The sequence below is a fragment of the Myotis davidii genome, unplaced genomic scaffold, assembly GCF_000327345.1.
Source record: "Myotis davidii unplaced genomic scaffold, ASM32734v1 scaffold60, whole genome shotgun sequence".
Lineage (NCBI taxonomy): Eukaryota > Metazoa > Chordata > Mammalia > Chiroptera > Vespertilionidae > Myotis > Myotis davidii.
This window is the reverse complement of record NW_006293007.1, coordinates 1,696,902-1,715,991: the sequence shown is the minus strand read 5'-3', so window position 1 is coordinate 1,715,991 and position 19,090 is coordinate 1,696,902. Positions and strand designations below refer to the sequence as shown.

The 19,090-nt window shown below is 50.0% G+C and overlaps 1 protein-coding gene across 1 annotated transcript in view; it reads right to left on the bottom strand.

Moving 5' to 3' along the window:
- EML1 (echinoderm microtubule associated protein like 1) overlaps positions 1-19,090 on the bottom strand; it is a 63,055-nt gene that overhangs the window by 25,696 nt on the left and 18,269 nt on the right. The window contains exons 5-7 of the mRNA XM_006766605.2: positions 16,835-16,969; positions 5,555-5,583; positions 2,064-2,193 (exon numbers count right to left, since the gene is read on the bottom strand). Coding sequence (XP_006766668.1) covers positions 2,064-2,193; positions 5,555-5,583; positions 16,835-16,969 — 294 coding nt within the window. The remainder of the gene's footprint in view (positions 1-2,063; positions 2,194-5,554; positions 5,584-16,834; positions 16,970-19,090) is intronic.

The following is a 19,090-nucleotide window of genomic DNA, read 5'->3' as shown; positions in this document are numbered from 1 at the left end:
ACCACCGGGGCCCACGGGGTGTTCACTTTCCCTCTGCTCTCTAGAGGCGAGCGAGGCCTGACGCTGGGAACCAGAACCAGAAGGAGCCACAGGCCCAGCAGAGCCTGCACTCATCCACATCTCCATGTCACTGTCGTCTTGGGACTCAAACCTTCAATGGGGACCTGAAATGGCCTTACTCTGTGGGTTAACGAGAGAGCAAGCCTGGTTCTACAGTCATGGTTGGGAAATTAACCGAATCCTATTATAGTTCGAGTCTTTGGTAGCTTGTATGGAAAACAAAATACATCTCAAAATGTTAAGTGAGGCTATCAATCCCACTCCAAGAAAAAACTTTGAGCTTTGATAATTCCTATGTTTTATTTTTAAAAGAGTTAAGATGCTGATAATGGACTTTAACATACTACGGTTATTAAGTCAATTATGGGTTTGTTTCTTATTGTAATCTTGGAGCTCAATCTTTATAAAAGTACTTGTAAAAGGTGCAAACCACTCTCTCTTTCTCTCTCTCTCTCTCTCTCTCTCTCACACACACACACACACACACACAAATAAAAAGTAAAACATTTAGGTCCTTCCTCCAACCACTCCCTGCTGCTTAGGCTAATTACCACGGAGATTTTGGCATGAACACTTCCAAACCTTGAAAACTATTTTGCGAGCAAAACATGTGAACTTGGATATGGAAAAGTAACCTGGCAAAAAACACCACTTATTGGGAGCAAATTCCACTGTTTTATATTTTCTACAATATAGACAGGGAGTAGGCTGAGCAAATGTGTTTTTTCCAATAATGCTTTCCAGATCTGATTTAGCCAATTTAACAATGACTGACTTAAAGAACTCCAACTCCAGGCGCCCAAATAGATTGAAAACGAGGGGCAGGGAAATGCTTATGACATCTGAATTTGAAAAATAAAAAAATATATATTTTGGAGGGAAATTTAGGTACAGATGCTAATTCTAAAAACACTCCAAAGAACCCGAGTCCATAACTTCAAATACAGTAGCAATTCTCGTAAGTCAAACTGCAACAGCTTCCGTTTAAACCTGCTTCGTATAACCCGTGTTTGGGGCTTTGCATTATACTGGAAATCGATCCATATCTGTTTGAGGGGGAGGAAGGGTTTTTGCTTTGTCTTAAAATCTGCGTGGATTGGAAGGTAGCCTCTGCAGGCTTCCTCTAAGTGAACTGAAAGTAAAATAAAATAAAATAAAAAATAAAATAAAGTAAAATAAAATGTCAACATTTAATTCAGCCCTTCCCCAGGCTCTCAGCATCTCCTTGGGAAGCTCCTTCACTTTCCAAACCTCACCCCGCAAAGGCTGGGCAGCAGCTTAATGCCAAGGACCGTAGTCATATGGCCGACTGGCATTTCTGTGGCCTAGATTTGGGGGTGGGGGAGAGGTTTTTTATGGTTTTTAGGGGGTATCATAGCTATGCCACATGGGGGTTCCGTGCAGGACGTGGGTTCTCGCTGACAGAAGCCCCTCAGCGAGGCCGTGTTAACCTGCAGTCCGGCTCCGCAGCGGCCGAGTCCCTGCTGGGCTGGAGGGGGTATGTGTCCTTCCTTCCCCGCTCCCATGTTCATTAGAATCCTAACCTTTACCCACTGAGATGATTTCTGCTAAATTTGCTTTTCTAGGAGTTTTTAACTAACTACTAACTTTATTCTGTCAGAAAAATTAAAATACTGGCCAGAAACTAGTGATGCATTTTCCCACAACTGTCCAAAAGAATCGTTCAGCCATAGAACATTTTAATATTCTCTCTTCAGGAAGATGATATATATGTATTTGAGTGAGGACCACAAATATCGACCTCAGGAATGACAAGTCGGCGCCCTTCTTCATCGCTAGCTCTGATGGAACGACTTTTCTAGTCTACGGGGTGCTGACTAATGGCCGATCCTGTTAAATTAATTTTAAATAAGAAAATGTTTTTGATGTTTTTTAAAGAAGCTTAAGAGAAATTAAGTTTTAAGAGTTTCTACAGTTGAGCATCAAGCCCAAAGCATGATCAGCGATGGCTCGTGCGAGCCCCGCGCGAGGGACGAGGATACACCCACTCCAGCTTGAGCCTCTTGGTTGGAAGGTCCATCTTGGCTTCCAAGTTGTAGGACTCCACCTGGTCCCTGGGCATGTACATGGTGACCGGGCGGCCGCGGAGGAACATCTTCACGTAGCCCTCTTCTGCAAGGAGAACAGATGCGTGAGACAGCTCGGCGCCGGGGCACCTGCGAGCCACGTCCCTTCCTAGCCTCTCAGTGCAAAGGGAAATCGCTGCCCTTTCCTGTCGCTTCTAACGAATGTCTAATGTCTAATGTCACCTGGTCCTCTCTGACCTTCTGCTCACTACGTCCATGAAGTCTATAAGAAGCTGTAAAAAGCAGGCAAGAACTGGATTCCATTATTTTTCCATGAGATTTCAGTGCCTGCATATTTTATCATCAAGAGGAAGAAAAAGGTACTCCTCCCATAACACAAGAAATCCACTGAAACTCTCTGAGCTCCATGTATATATAATTTCCACATCGAAAGTCATAAGATATCCTCCAATGTTTAAATTGGTTGGTTACATGGCGATGTAAAAATGTGTCTCTACGTGTCTGTTACGTGGGACAATGCTGTCCCGTGTGAAGAACCTCAAAGCAGAAGTACATGCTAGGACGCATGCAAAAAGGGAAACGCTCAACGGAAAGCTAGAAATGGAAAACGAACGAGCAAAAGGCCCATCAGAGAGGGAAACTGGGAAAGAAAACTTTCTGGAGCAAACACTTTCATAATAAAATAACTTTCAATGTTTTCATAAATTGTGGGGACAAAAGTAAAACCCAGGGATCTATCGACATGGCATCGCCTGGACTTTGGGAAGGAAATAACTTGGGATTTCCCGGTAGTGATTTCAGGTCATGGTAAGACCAGAGGAGGTTCTGGTGGGTGCTCCTGAAGAATGCGGTTCCCCGTCAGCGCTCGCTGCGCTCGGGTGTGTCACTGCGGATCAAAGGACCAGCCGAGAGGCACTTAAATTGGGCAGCTGGGACCAGGGAGATCTGTGGTAATCCACAGAAGCCATACTCAGGAGGAAGGTGGTGAGCAAACAGGAAATCATTCCAGCACCGCCAGGTGCCACCATCACACGTTAGTTTTGTCTTAGCCCCAAGGGTGTCAAACCACGCCGCATGCACTGCTGCCCAGCGGCCCGAGGCCAGCTCTACTGTTGCCATGTGCGTGCCCCAGGCCTGATGCATGCACGTGACACACTCTTCACTCCACACGTGCAGAGGGTTCTGAGGTCAGAGCAGCACGCGTTCATCCCGCACAGAGAGCCGCAGCCGGGCTGTGGATCCCACTGGAATGCTTCACTGGGCTCCGAACTCCCTAATGCGCTGAGTCCAGCCCACCTGAGACCCGGCACTGCAGGCTCTCCTATCGGTCCCCTAGGCATGCGGTCGGCAAACTGCGGCTGCGAGCCACATGGGGCTCTTTGGCCCCTTAAGTGTGGCTCTTCCTAAGCCTTAGGAGTACCCTAATTAAGTTAATAACAATGTACCTACCTATATAGTTTAAGTTTAAAAATTTTGGCTCTCAAAAGAAATTTCAATCATTGTACTGTTGATATTTGGCTCTGTTGATTAATGAGTTTGCCGACCACTGCCCTGGACCGTCTCACATTCTGTGGCCGAACCCATGAAGGCCCAACCTGGACTTCACGGAGTCTCTACCCCAAATCCTCAACTTGCCTCTGACGTGCTGGATGCAAAGGTCTAACAGCTCGGCCACAACCACCCACGTGGGTTCTCCTCTCTGGCCAGCTGCGTTTCCGGGCCACCCCACACATCTGTCCTGCTCTGGACCCCTAACAGGCTCTTCTCCTGGCCTCAAACCTCTTCCCATCCTTAACCCCTCACCAAGATCTGAGCTCATGCGTGGCTCCCACTGGAGAGCCTAAAGCACCCAGCAGACCGACAGCCGTGAAGAGAGGGGCCGCATGACAGCTGCACATTAACTCGGAATGAGTCCACCCCCTCTCCTTGTGAGAGAGGAATCGGACTGCAGGTCAGGGGTCGAGAGAACACAGTGCCGCTTCTGCAGCACACGCAGAGCCCGTGGCTGGGTTTAATCCGTGTCTGAATGTGATCAAGTACATCTACTTGCGTGCACTGCGGTAGGTGCTGCTTACGAGGGCCTTACGACTGAGGTTCACTCCCTGCGCAAATCTCAACTGCTGCCTACGTCCTATGGAGACACTGACCTTGGCCTGGTTTTGTCCTGGGAATGCAGATGGCCTACACCTAACGCCCCGATGCGGCGAGGGGAAGCGACGTTTCTCAGGCGTGTTAGGGTGGCAGCACAGCCAGCACACCGGAGGCGGGGGCAGGCCAGCAGGGTGCAGGGCCATCGCACACAGTGGGCGCCCGGCCTTGTCCTGTAGCTCTCTTAAGGCTTATACAGATTTTTTGGGAAAGTTCCTGTAATCAGCCCATAATCAACCAAGACCCGAATGACAGCTTCTTAGTCAAATGCTCAGGGGCTGAACTTCCAGCCAAGTGCGCGTCGCAGAAACGCTCTCACACGGGGAGAGGGTGTGTCTGACGCATGGACAGCGTTTCCGGAGCCTGGGCCACAGCTTCGCTCAGAGAGCTATGAGGGTGCAGGCAGGCGGCCTACCTTGGCAGTGCGTCACCCGGCGCTTCCCTTGCGATTTCGGAGACAGAGACAGAAGGGCTAGATAAAGAGATGCGGAGAACTGCAGGGGGGCTGCCTGCCTGGGCGAGCGCTCTCTGGCTCTCAGTGGGAGAGGCTACCCTCCCCCGCCCCAAAATCCTGGGCACATTTCAGGGATTCCGACAGGGACGCCTAGCTCTGCAGGCTGTGGCCATGACACCGTCAGTGAGCGATCTCACGCTCCCTGGAAACGCAACGAATACGACAGCACTTGCTGACACATCGGAACTCTGTGACTTCTATGCTTCGATTCCAAATGGGAAAACACTGGGAAGACGAAAATTAAGTGAGTGGATTTACCCAGTTACTCGCGTGTCAATTTCTCTGCATTTTAAATGCACGTTTAAATAAGGTTAATACCCTATAGATAGCATGTACCTTATTATGAAATGTGTTTAAAAAAGCTCTACGGAAAGGTCCAAACGAACTATTCGTTTGCAGGTTAGGAAACCACAGCAGGACAGGAAGAAGAGCTCCTGCAGAAAAGTGACACTCGGTGCGTGGGAGACGCCCCTTGTCAGGAAAGGCAAACGCTGATGCCGGGAACCCCTGAGCGGGAAGAGGCGGCAGGTCTGAGGACCCGAGTGCCCTGCGCTGCCCGCTGGCATCCTCCTCCTCCTGGTGGGCGTATCGGAAACCAGCTCTTAAAGGGGCCAGTAAAGGTTCGGTCTGTATGATCTGAGCGGTGGGCCCCCGGGACCGGCCGACATCAGCCTCGCCACGCAGACACCCAAGTTCTGGTGTCGACGTGGCCCAGGCCCAGCTGCTTCTGAGCTGTGCCCAGGCTCCGAGGGGAGTGAGGGCACTGGCAAAGGTGCAGACTTACCTGCGCTGAAGACGGGCTCCTTGGGTTTGCTGTGGAGAAAAGAAAACCAGATTTTAGAGGAAGGCTGACCCCATGCATGCAAGACCCCCCAGTGGTCAGCTGGCTTGTCACACGCGTGCTGCGTGAGGGGCACGTGTTAACGAGGAAAACAGAACCACTAAAAAGGAGCAAGCGTGAGCAAAAACTTCCAAAACCGGGGCCGGAGACTGTGATTCCGCCTCCTCCGGAAGCTGTGCTCCTCGCAAGCGGGTGAGGTTGGAGAGGAAACCTCTGGTTCATCGAGGTGGGCACGGCGCAGCCTAAGGGTGTAGAAGGTTTGTTTTCCTCCCTGTGCCCTTCGGAATGGTCACTTAAAGAACTTATTTAAAACAAGTGGGGCCCTAACCGGTTTGGCTCAGTGGATAGAGCGTTGGCCTGTGGACTGAAGAGTCCCAGGTTCGATTCAGGTCAAGGGCATGTACCTTGGTTGCAGGCACATCCCAGTAGGGGGTGTGCAGGAGGCAGCTGATCGATGTTTCTCTCTCATCAATGTTTCTAACTCTCTATCCCTCTCCCTTCCTCTCTGTAAAAAATCAATAAAATATATATTTACAAAAAACAAAACAAAAACCAGTGGGTTCCTGGGAGAGGGGCTTGGTGAGGAGTTTCAGAGCCCGACTCCACAGGGAGGCCATGGGGAGGGAGACAGGGCGGGAGGGAGACAGGAGGGAAGAATAGTGAGGTTTGGGGGGCATGTCATCGGAGGTGTGGGGACCCCACTGTGGACTTGGCCAGGCTGAGGCCGCCCCATGACTGCACCCGGGAAAGCAATCCCCCAAAGCCTTCAAGGTCGGGCCACAGAGGGACGGAGGTCACCCTGGGCAAGCTCCCGACAGGACGAGCCCCACGAGGAGTCCGGGTGCCGGGGAGACAGTCCCCCTGTGGGGCAGCCCCGCCAGTGCGGAAAGGGAGCTCAGGCGGGGCAAGAAGTGCACCGTTCAGACCAGAGCCCTACGTGACCCAGGTCAGTGAGGCTCCGACATCCAAGCAGCTTCCCTGATCGCGTCCCACTTTGGGGTACAGACGAGACACCGTAAATGAAACCCCGCCTAAGGGAGCCTGGAGGGGGGTGAGCCTGCGGAGGAATAAGAACTCACTGATTTCGTGTATGTGCGTATTTAAGAAAATGTCCCTGAGCAGATATCACCCTAATAAGACTTTTCTCCTTAATTTTAAACTTGAAACACCAGCCGCAGAATTGCCCTCGCCCCGCGATGTGATACATAATGTCCTGGGTTTCCCGGGCGCTGTGTGCCGTCGTGGGGCCTGCGGATGCTGCAGACTCTGCACTGCTCATGTGCTCTCAGGGACGTTACAGGGTCAGCTTCCTGACCTCTGACCTCTGGTCACTGAAACTCCTCACTGACCGCACACCCATGAGGAAAAGCCTCGCCTGACCTTGGCCTAAAGGCCCCGAACCACCTACTGCCCTTATACTCTGCCCAACGTCGCGGCATCCAGCCACGCCGCCGGCGCCGCCCTCACACGTGCCAGGAGCCCCCGCCTGGCGGCCAGTGCGTGGGAGCCCCAGGCCGAGTGGGGTCTGCGCCGCTCCACCTGCAGGCACCTCAGGCCCTGCCCCCGAGCCTCCCAGTCCATCGCCCTATTTTCCCCTGAAGCCCTGTTAGCCAAGGCACCCGGTTTGCTTTTCCCGCCAGGGGGTACGTGCAGGAGGTGGGGTCTCAGCGCTGCTCCCTGCTGCGCTCAGGCCAGGAAGTCGGTGACCTCTGGAGTCGCAGGGACTTCTCTCCGCTGTCCCTCCTCAGACTCCAGCAGCCTGTGGGGCTGTGCCCAGGTTGGGGCGAGGAGACACTGCTGCCTGGTAGCTGGTACCTGGGGTGAGGCCCTCTGTGGGCCTGACTCCACTTTGCCTGCACCCCGGGGCCCTGTCTGGGTCTCCCATCCCTCCCACGTGGATGGCCTGGCACCTGTGCCATCACAGTGTGGACTTCTCCGGGCTCTCGGCTCTGCCCTCGGACAGCAGGCCTGCGTGCTGGGCTCAGCACCTCCCAACCTGCCAGCAGTCTTCCCCAGCCCCCCGAGGTCTGTGAGAGGGGGTGTGGTGGGAGGGGCCCCTGTGCTCAGGTCCTTCAGGCTGCACTCAGCTTTCCAGACTCCGAGCCTCCAGCCGCCCTCCTTCCTCCCAGCACCGAGACTCCCTCTGCCTGCAGCTCAGCCGGACACAGGCAGCCTTTCTGTGTGGCCCTGGTCGGGTTAAAATAGCTCCATTTCATAGGCTACCCGGTGTGTCCCCTTGTTGCGGGGAAGCGACACTTGTGATTTCTAAGCGGAAGCACCAGCCCCCACTCCACACTGTGTATGTTATTAGATTCGCAGGCAGGGTAAGGACACAGGCGGAGGGGAAGACAGGTCACAGGCACCCCCCACAGAGGCACGAGGGCAGGGGCGCAGGCAGGGATCCGAAGAGGAAGCTGTTCTGTCCAGCACGGCTTTGGTCACAGAAATAGAAAAACTCGAGAGCTATGAACACAGAAATAAGCCGCCCAGCGCCTTTCCTGGGGAACGCGACAGCAACCATGCCTGTGTTCCTCTTAGAAAGGAAATCGCAGGGGACCTGAGCGCGGCACTGGGCGGCCATGGGCTTCCGATGTCGAGGCAGCGCAGGAGGAGGACGAGTCTCCGCAAAGGGTTAGAAAGGGCGGCCTGCGCGTGACGCCGGGCCGTCACCTGAGAGGCACCGGGCAGCGCTGAGGTGTTCACGCTCCTTACGTCTTGCCCTAAACCAGGGGTGGGCAAACTTTTTGCCTCGAGGGCCAAACTGGGTTCTTAAACTGGACTCAAAGGAGCTGCGGCGTGTTTCCCGACGTTGCCATGGTAACACTGCTGCTGGTGAAGGAGCGGAGGGGAGAGCAAGAGAACCCTCCACTCTTTCGGCTCCACAGGCCGGATAGAACAGCTGAACGGGCCAGATCCGGCCCGCGGGCCGTAGTTTGCCCACGGCTGGCCTAAACTCTGCATCACTTTTTGGCCTACTGTATTTAGAAAGCAGACTGCCGCTATGTTGCATTATTTTAGAAATTTATGTTTTTATAGAAAAAAGATACTATGTTGACTTTAGAATCATTATCCCTGCCAACGCACCAACTGTCCTGAGAGGCGAGAAGGGTGCCTGGGAAGGTAATTCCACGCGTGTGTGCATGTCTCGCTAACAGACATAGGACACGGCCATGCACAGAAGGGCAGGCCCACGGAACGGGCGAGGATGCCAATGACCCAACATGAAGGACACTGTGGCCTCTCGTCAAAATGCATGGACACGAGTCCTTCCAGAGCTCACAGGCAGGGGGGTTGGGAGTGGCCTTCAAGCCAGCACCACGTGAGACCTGCTGGCTGTGAGTTCACTGGAGATCGCCTCGCAGGTGTCATGCAATGTCCCTGATTACCATTCCTTAGTGGGGGCTCACTGGGAAGATGAAGTGGGTGACGACACTCTCTCAGGCGGGGGAATAGGCCCCGGGACCTGATGAGACCTCGTCCATCCCTGTCCGAGCATGGAGTTGACACAGGTGTCACCACCCTCCAGAGAGGCCCAGGAGAGAGCTAAGCCCAGAGGGGAGGAGGGATGTGCCCACTGGCAAGCAACCCCTCATGTCTCAGCTACCTCAACACTAGGCTGCGGCCAGTATCTGCAAATGAACAGTGTTGGAATCTGGGTGGTTTTACTGCCATGTTCTGTCAGGAAGGAGGTGGCTGGAGGAGCCTGGCTTACACTCCCTCGAGCTGGGAGAGACTCTCCCAAGGCCTCTTACAAGCAGGACCTTGTAGGAAGCCACCCATTCTCTTCACTATCAGAGAAGTGTAAACAAGGAGCCCAGAATGCTGGTGAACCTTGAGCCCTGGCAAGGGCCAGAGCTATGCACCGATTGTTTAGTCCAGACAATGGCGGCTCAAGCAATTTCCTGACCAAATAGTCTCAGAGTAAATCTTTCTAATATTTACTGACCTTTAAGATTGTCTGTCTGTTACCACAATTACCTGCCTAAGGGCTAGATGTGCATCCAAAATTGAATAGAAGGTTGGCAAGGCCTGGGCACTGGTGGAAGTCTTTTCCCTTGTGTTAGGCTTCCCACCTGGCCCCCAATATTTCCAAATTATTATCTCTTGTCTTGTCTCTGTCATTTGCGCACGGCCCTTCTCCAGATCCCGAACCCTGAACCACGCAGGACATGGTTCACACAGGACCTGGGGGCTCACAGCGGGTATGGGGAGCCTGGAGCCTTCACTAGACCCGTGGCTGGGTCTGGAGGCAGCAGGATTTGAAAACCAGGAAGTTGGACCAAGGTCTGCACTCCCACAAAGCAGCTACGACTCAGTCATGTCATTACCAATCCCGGGAAACACTCTGCATTGCGGCCTTGGGGTGCAGGGGCTCAGTGTGGCCGGCTTTCTTTGCATCTGGTAAAACTCACACTTGCCACCTGCAGCCTGGGTGTTTATGAGGAGAGAGACCAGCAGGGACCATGTCCAGATTCAATCCACCGAGTGTTCACTGCCTCCTCCTCTGAGTTGGGTCGCACAGCACTTTCGTACCTGCTCCCTAATTTACCCCAAGTTCCTGAAAGGGGCTCGGGCTGCGCTGCAGGTCAACACGCAGGTGACTTGTGCAGCAGGGAGCCCTGGGTGGCCAGGACTAAGCAGCACTGACAGGCCAAATGCTGTTTGAGTAGAGATACTGGCTTTTGAAAATGACTGGTAAGGCTGGACCAAGGAAGAGACCTCTGCAGAGTCAAACATCTTATTTCTCTGTGACATATCACCTGTAAAAACTTCCTCATCGCGCATTCCATGACTCCTTCTCCAAAGAGTTAACTCAATGAAATAAAATCCCTGCTGGAAGTCAAAATACTACCCTATGCAAGCAAAGATTCTTTATAGAAATAGCCCCAAGCGACTAGAAATAGGATCATTTAGGAACCCATCTATTAAAAAGGTTTAGAAGTTACTGAAGACCTTATTGAGGACAAAAACTACAGCTTTGTAGACATTTCCCACCACGACTCCCAGCGGGCCATGTCGGACAACGGATGGTGAAGTCAGCTGCCTTGAGTTCCAGTCGGGCAAGACACTTCCCGTGCACAGGCCTTAGCTTCCTTTGTCTACAAACGGATGAGACCACCGAGGGGCACTGTCAGAATCAACTAAGTCATGTACAAAGTGCCCGGTGCATGGTGACCAGTTACTATCACTTCCCTCTTCCTCCTGACTTCATTGACACGAGTGTATGTATTTCTGGGCTCTTCACCTAACAGCCTCAAAACTAAAACAATGTAAGAATATTAGCATTTATTACTTTAACATTTATTAAAGGATAAATGACCCCTGGGGCCTCAAAAATGAAATAATCTCTTCAGTTAAAAAAAAACAAACAAATTTTAATCACCTGATTTCTAGTGCAAAATGTGTCAGAACCTAAAATGTTGTGTTAAAAGCATCTGCCCATAGGTGGCGCTGTTTACACACTTCTTAAATGGTTTTAAACAGGCACTATCCTTTCATTCATTCAACCAGCTACATACTGGAAGGACAAGCCAGAGCTCCTCCACACATACCCGACACCCTCTCCCAGCGGATTCCCAGACACATATACAGGGTGTCCCCCAAAATGCATGCACACACTTTAACAGCTGGTCTGTTAAATGAAGATGAGATGTATTTTAACCCCTTCCCCAACAATTTTTTTGTTAAAAACGTTTCTTTTTCAGACTAATTTTTTTATTTTGGTTCTATATAGTATTTTTGATGCTGGTTATGAAAACAGTTTGTAATTATTTTTTCTTCCCATTTTTGTGGTTAAGAATAGTATTTCCTCAGAAAGTTTCTAGATGAAATTATTTAGAATGGTACGTATGTAGCTGGTTTTTGAAGGTAAAGTTTTAGACGAGTATACTCGTCGACGACTGAAAAAAGAACATTTTGTGAAAACGTGTATACACGTTTCTGCCGGGGAAGGGGTTAACAAACACTGCCTTATAATTACTCAAAGTGTGTGTATACATATATGTCACTCAGGAGAAAGTGCTAGAAAGTTTAATTCATTAAGCTATGCATTTGTGTGTGTGTGTTTATGGTATCTGTGTTTTATAATAAAGATTTTTCTAAATACGCTATCTTCTTGCTTAGGTTTGCATTTCTTTAATTAAGACTTGAGTTTGACCATCTTTTCATTAGTTGGTATTTGTATGTCTCAGAGAGAACCTGTCCAAACCCTTCACCCATTTTTCTACTGAGTTGTTGTCCTTTTCCTCACTGTTTTTTTTTTGTGTGTGTGTGTGTGTTGAGTCCTTTGGAAATGAGGGAAACTAGTCCTTTTCACTTGCACGTGTCACTAATGTCTGTTGAGAGAATGAACTTTGTGTGCAAATCCTTTCATTTACCACCAAGACTTGCACTGTGTTCTGTGCATAGTAGGTGCTCAGTAAGTTAGGCAGTGCTGTGGAACTGAATGAGTAAGGTGACAGAAATGTCCAGAACTTCTGATTCCTCCCTTTCCCAGTGGGGGTGGAGGGGTGAGGGCCGAAACAGGAGTTGGAAGATTCCAAAATGTCCCAATGAGGAGAGGGGCCTCAAGACTGGGTAGTGGAGCTAGAAAGGTGTGCACACAGCAGCACCCACACTTTGGGAGAGAAAAGGAGTAACTGCAGCTACCATTTACCGAGGGCCAACGGTAGCAAGCTCCATGCTAAGGATTCCACATACGGGACTTATTTAATCCTCACGGCAGGCCCGGGAAGTAAGTGCTGATTTTACTGGCTCTGAGGAAAAAAGCCCAGAGACATTGAGTATTCTGTCCACAGTCACACAGAAAGCGGCAGGGCTGGGAGTAACACTGGCTTACGGCTGTATCGCCTGCCAGTTTAACCTCTTTCGTTATATTGATTGGGGTGAAAAGATACACTCAACAAATGTTTATTGAGTCCCTACTATGTGCCAGGCAGTGCTCTAGAGGGTGGGGCTGGTCAAACTGGATTAGAAAAACCTTGCTGGTAACTGAGCGTGAAACTAAAGTGCATTTGCCTAGAAAAATGATGATCCGCATCTAAAATAAAGTTGGAAGAGTATATTTACTGACACAAAGACCTGGTCACAGAGCAAATGAAAAAGAAGGCTACCAAACATATGCTGAAGAGTATAATTTTTGTCAAAATTATACACTACACCCCAGAAACAAAACCAGATGGAAATGTAATAAAATGTTAAGCTATGAGTTCTCTGAGTGGGTGAGATTATAGGTAATTTCCATTTCCTCTTTTTTTTTTTAACATCTGGGTTTCCTAAAACACATGTTACTTATGAAATAAATAAGTTTCCTCAAAAACAAACAAACACACACACACACACACGAAAACCACACACCAAAAAACAAGATAACTGAAAACAAACAAAAAACCTTGCTGGGGAAAAGTGAGAGCTGGTGTTGAGAGGCGTGGCTCTCAGGGCACAGGGCGGACGAGGAGTCAGGAGGTGGCTGGAGGCCCTGGGGGAGGGTTAGGAGCGAGGCTGCACCATCAGCGATGCTAAGACACAAATCTCAGGGCCTCCATGTGTCACTCAGGATGGAGCTCAGAGTGTGCAGCCTAGTGGTCTGGACCTTACAGGCTGGATAACACGGCTGGTACAGGTGCACGGGTTGTGCAAGACAAAAGGGCATAGAGGGGACCACTTCCACACATAGATATCTTTATATTTTCACACACACATACTGATTTGAGAGAGGAAGGGAGAGGGGGAGAAAAACATCTATGTGAGAGCAAAACATCAATCAGCTGTCTCCGACACGCCCCTCCTGGGGATCAAGTCTGAAACCCTGGGCACGTGCCCTGACCAGGGATTGAACGGGCAGCCTTGCCATGCAAGGACAACACCCGACCACTGAGCCACACCAGCCAGGGCAGCATCTCCGTTATTTTGAAGTTTTTTTCATATATGTTGACTCCGAAGGACAGCTTGTATGTTTGTTACAACAAGCTTTCTAGCAGATGGTTGAAATATTTCTAAAAATCCAACCATTAGAACAGCATTTTGATGGACACAAAGTATTTTTTTAAGTTGCTATGTCTCATTCCCAGATTACAAAGGGGGAACCAGTTTTATAATTGAAACAGTTTATCAGTCTAACATCTAACATAAATTATGCATTCTAAATAGTAACTTTTTCTGTCTGAAATAAAACACCTTTTAAAATTAAAAAAAAAATCCTATTGGATTGGTATAGGGGCTACATTAGATAGTCCAGGTCGTTCATCAGGATGTTATTGTCGATTCCCTATTTAAATTTAATAAGTACTTCCCTGTGACATGAATCACTATATAATTGTTAGTATTTATTGCCATTAATAATATATAAAGAAAATATTACATTGCCATATATTGCTATTGTTTTTCTGTAAGTTTTGTCAGTGCAAAGATTAAGTGCTATTAAACTTTTGTGGCTTGTTACTACCAAGTATTATAAAAACGTTAAGCATTCTAAGATAAAAGTCTACAATGTCACATGGAAGATTGTCAAATCCAGTGACCATTTCCATAGAAAATGAGAAACAGAAGCAAGAAGACTGACACTATCATAAATAGAGTGGCTATGGGAGCAAAATGGAACGATTTTAAAATGAATCACATCTTAGAAAATGTGAATGGTGAGATCTCAAGAACACTATTATTTTAGGTTCAACAGTAAGATTTGCACAATTTATATCGACCGGCTTTTCACTCGCTGTAATCACTGTTATTGAGAACTATATATGCTTGTGCAAAAAAGCCTCCTTTTTCTCCAGGAAGAGGAGCCTTTTACTAATTTTTGCAGAGTCACACGTGCTAACGACAGCTTGCCTATGGCGTGTGGTGACTGTGAGCTTTACAGCAGCTGGCCGGTGACTGACACCAGTGAAAGCAGCGCCGGTGCATGACTTGTTTGTCCCCAGATCAGGGCAGATCCAGATTCTCCTTCTGAGAGCATCACCTCACCCACCTGCATTCTGATGAGTGGTCCTGAATCACCAGACCTGCAGACCAGCTCATCACCCCCCGCCCCCCTTTTTAAGATATACAGTCTTCCAGCTGCCCCCGTGAGAGGACCAGGCTAAAGCCAGTCTGAGTGTTGAGCCTTTAGTGTATGTGACCTATTTTCTTTTGCTTCATTTTCTGTTGTCAAAGCCTGGCTTAAAGGACTGGCACCTTCAGCCCAATGACAAGGTATCTTGGTTTCTTTTTAAAAAAAATTTCACCCATGTCCCCCTTCCCTCCTCTGACAACCATCAGCTTGTTCTCTCTATGCGTCTGTTTCTGTTTTGTTTCGCTTGTTCATTTGCGTTTGTGTGTGTGTGTGTGTGTGTGTTTTGATGCCGCATATAAGTGAAATCATACAGTATTTGTCTTTCTCGGTCTGATGTAGTTCCCTGAACACAGACCAGCTCATTCTAATGTGACATTAACGGCCGTGGGAACCTCGAGGATTTACCACACTTGATCCCCACCGAACCACTTTTAGATTTCGTGGTCTCCTACCCACCACTCACTAGTATTTGTCCGTGGTTCTGGGACGCTGTCTCACTTTTAAAAAGGATGTCCTGCTTGGTTACTGTCGGCAGCGAGGCATAACGGAAAGGGCACAGGCTCTGGAGTAAGAAAAGGGTCTGGGTTTGTACATCAGTTCTGCCCCTGAACGCTCTGGACCTCGGTACTTCCCCCTGTGAAGTAGGTACTTTATATCTAACACCCTTGAGTCTTACAAATTTATAAGAACCAGTAGGAAAACACCCAGCCTGGTGCATGGCCCTCAGAGCATGGCGCCATCCTGGCAGCTGCTGCAGGGAGACCTGAGTGGAGGAGGCTCTCATAGGACAGGGAATTATTTTTAAATGGACACATTCGGTTGCTTACATTATTTTGAGAACATGATTAGTAAATTTACTCAGACCCTCATTTCCCAATCAAAATGTCCTACTGTGGCATTTATTTTTTGGAAAAAAAAAATCCCTTTTAAAATACCTTTTATGGAAATATTTACCCAGCATATTCACCAAAGCCAGAGGATTTAAAAGATAAAACCGATCTGGAGTTTGCACAATGCAGACTCCTTTTGGAAATTCTTAATAAAATGCAGATGTGCAAAGAAGGGGCCAAGTTTTCCACAGCTGCCAAAATCTAGACCTCTCAGGTCGACTTGCAAGCTCACCCTGAGCTCAGAGAAGCCCACAGGCCACTGAGTGCCTGCTGGACTCGCCCTCTGTTGCCATTGTAACCACCTGGCCTTATTTCCAGGGTATTATCACCCAATTAACATAATCTTCTGATAAGAAGCACTAATAGTCTTCATTAGAAGACAGAACCCATGTCAATGGTTTAATCGGCCATGAACTTGACCTGCTGAGGATGTGAGAAGTGCTCGCTTCTCTTCTGCAAAAGATATCTTTCAGAGATGAAGTGGAAAATGGTTTAAGCTTCCTTTACAGGACTGAATGGGGACGGGTTTACAAACTTGGAATTTTTACAGACTGTGGGCTGGAGCTAATTGCTTGATGACTAAGCTTTTTCCTTACATGAGCACTTGCAAAAACAAAGAGTATTTGCCTCTGAAGCTGAAATTCCTCCCTAAGCCTCGCTCAACAGAGAGAATAAAAATAAAGCACAATGTTTAAAAAGGCAGAGCAAAGTACATTAGGTCGCTATACACAGAGAAAGGGACCTCATCTACACGATACATTCGTCAGCATGAAAAGCCATTAAAATGCCAAAAATGAGCTCTCACTCACAAAATGTTTCTATTAGTTTATAGATATTTGTCAAAATCCACTATACACTAACCTCAAAGAAAAATTCAAAATTAGGAGTAATCGTATTTCCTGAAACCAGTAAACAAAAAAAGGTTCCTGCTTCTGGCATTAGTTCAGATGGTTTCTAACAAATCATAAAAGTACAACGTTTCACCCACCCGACCAGAGAAAATGCTGCTGACAGACTCAGCGATGCGCTCACACTAGCTTTCAGGGTATGCGGGAGACACAGCGCTGCCTGCGGAAATTCGGACTAGCCCCCCCAATTCCATGAGCCGATGGAAACAGGCCCTCGGGCCCGGCTGGGAGTCCCCGGAGTAACTCCCACCCGGACAGGAACTGCCGCAGCCTGAGCGGCGCCCTCGAGGGCCCTGGCTCGGTGCGGGTGTGTGGTCAGGTCTCTGCTCATCTCTGGGGAAGAGAGGGACCCAGCGGGCTTGGGGCCCCGTACCTTTCGCTGTTCTTTTTGCCGCTCGAAGAGCTGCTGGTGGAGCCCGTGCGGTTCCGGTTGCCTTTGGAGTCCCCGTAGCTTTCCCTTCGGCCGCCTGGGGACACGCGTTCCGAAGAGCTGGTCCTCTTGATGGTGCTGAGGGGAGATGCAGAGGACAGTGAGAGCCTTACCAGGGTGGGAGGGGGGCCTTCCTTACGGCCGAGTATAAAAATATACGCCCAGAACACCCCGCTTCCCCGTGGATGCTTGAAGGACGGGTCGAGTCTCAAGTCCTGACTATGGAGATCAAACACCACTTTTCTGAATGTGACTTGGACTCTGCCTCTGCTCGCTGTTTCGTAACCTTGTCAATTAGTAGCGGTGAAAGGCACAGAGGACACTGGAAGGAAGAAGCCCACAGCACGGGTGAGAGAACCCCAGGGCGTAGCGGGAGGCCACCTGTCCCTGGGCAGCTTCAGATTAGCCCAAGGTGCTCAACTCGGCTGGCTGTGCCCCACGGACACTGGGCACTGGGCAGTGTCCGAGACATTTTGGTTGTCAGGGTCTGGGTGGGGGGTGGAGTGGGGGGTGGGTGATGCTACTGCCCACATCTATTAGACAGAGGCCTGGGATGCCACTTAGCATGCCAGTGCTATTGGCATGCATGTCCGACCATGCCCAGGACAGCCCCCAACAAAGGCGGTGCCAGCCCCCCAACGTCAATGGTGCGGACACTGAAGAAGTCTGGTCGGAAGGCACACGTGGGACCAACACAAACAGGACGCCATGGGCCGGGACGGAACAGCCCAGCTGTGTCAGGCCTGTGCTTAGAGGTGGTGCCATGGAAGCACTGACTTCCCTCTGGAAAACTGAGGACTAGGGTGGAGGTGGGATGGTTAGATGTTATAGAATTTTTGACCAGAAAGGGAAACTGAGCTAGATGGTTAGACAGATGGGGCCAAACAATTGGAGCGATTTACAGGCAGCTAGTAAACGGCAAGATCTCATCTTCCCCGCCAAGGGCACGGGAGCAAATGGTTCCACTTCTCTTTTTTAACCAGAAAGTAAAGAGCTTAAACCACCTGGTCAGGGAGGTAGATACCAGAGACCCGATTAGTGCCCTCTGTGCCAGCCAAACCCAGGGGCGGATAAGTCAGGGGGATAAATAACCAACCCAATTAGGACCAAGCAAACCCACAATAGAGGGAGAGCGACCGGAAAACGGCCGGTCCCTCTTTGCGCCGTTCACTTCAGCACGTCAGCATCTTAAAGAGCACACCTGGGAAGCCGAGGAACATTCTAGCGAGACCCTCCATGGACCTCCCCTCGGATCCCCACCTTGGAAAGTAGGTAAGAGCCCTCAAGTAACCGACTCTGCAGGCTCTCTCTGGAGCATGCCCACGCCTGTCCCCCCCGCCCCCGTGCCTTCTCTCTCCTAAACTCTCAGGGTCCCCCAAGATTTGCACCCAGGGGAGCAGTGGGCAGCGGCAGCTCGTCCCAAGCTAACCCCCTGAACCTGTCCCTAAGGCCTCCTTTTCTCTGACTCTCAGTGAGCCGCCAGCACCCCGTGTGGCTCACGTCTCTCCCACGACGTTTCTAGAGCCCGAGCAGCCTGCTTCGTCTCTTTCCTGTTGCTGCTTCTCTCCTAGGCCCTTCCTGTTTCACTATTGCTCCCAAATTTAATAAACGTCCTCTCAAAATCACCTGGACTCGTGTGAATCTTCCCTGTCCAAAGTCAAGAAGCCACATGCTACCGGCCAAGGCAGACCACGTGGGGCAGGGCCCTTTCCGGGGACGGAGTGGTTGGGAACTGGGGGGAATGTCTGGGGAAGACGCCTGAAGACTGCCTTTCTGGGAGAGATAAAGGGCTTTAATGAACTGAAATGACACAGTGGGGAAGAGCTGTAACCCACAGGCACGCCCCAGCCTCAGGAAACTCCCAGGTGGGGGCAACCCAGGGCCGGGCAGGGGCGCACGCTGACTGCTCTGCTCTTGGGTCATGTGACTGCAGCACAGGTCCCTGCAGAGTTTTGAAATCACCACTGGCCATACATGTCTTGAGATCTGATCTCACTTACCATTCTTGTATACTTTTTGGCACTGGAGCTTGATAAATATTTATTAGGAAAGGGTGAAGTAGTGACTAATACAGGGCGCCTCGTGCTTTGACCCTGTCACAGGAAGAGACATGAGTGTTTCAGTTGAGCACCTGCTCTAGCAGCACGAGGGGCGGAGAGGCTGGTGGGCAGGTCAGGGCTGGGGCTGCGGGGAGACTCG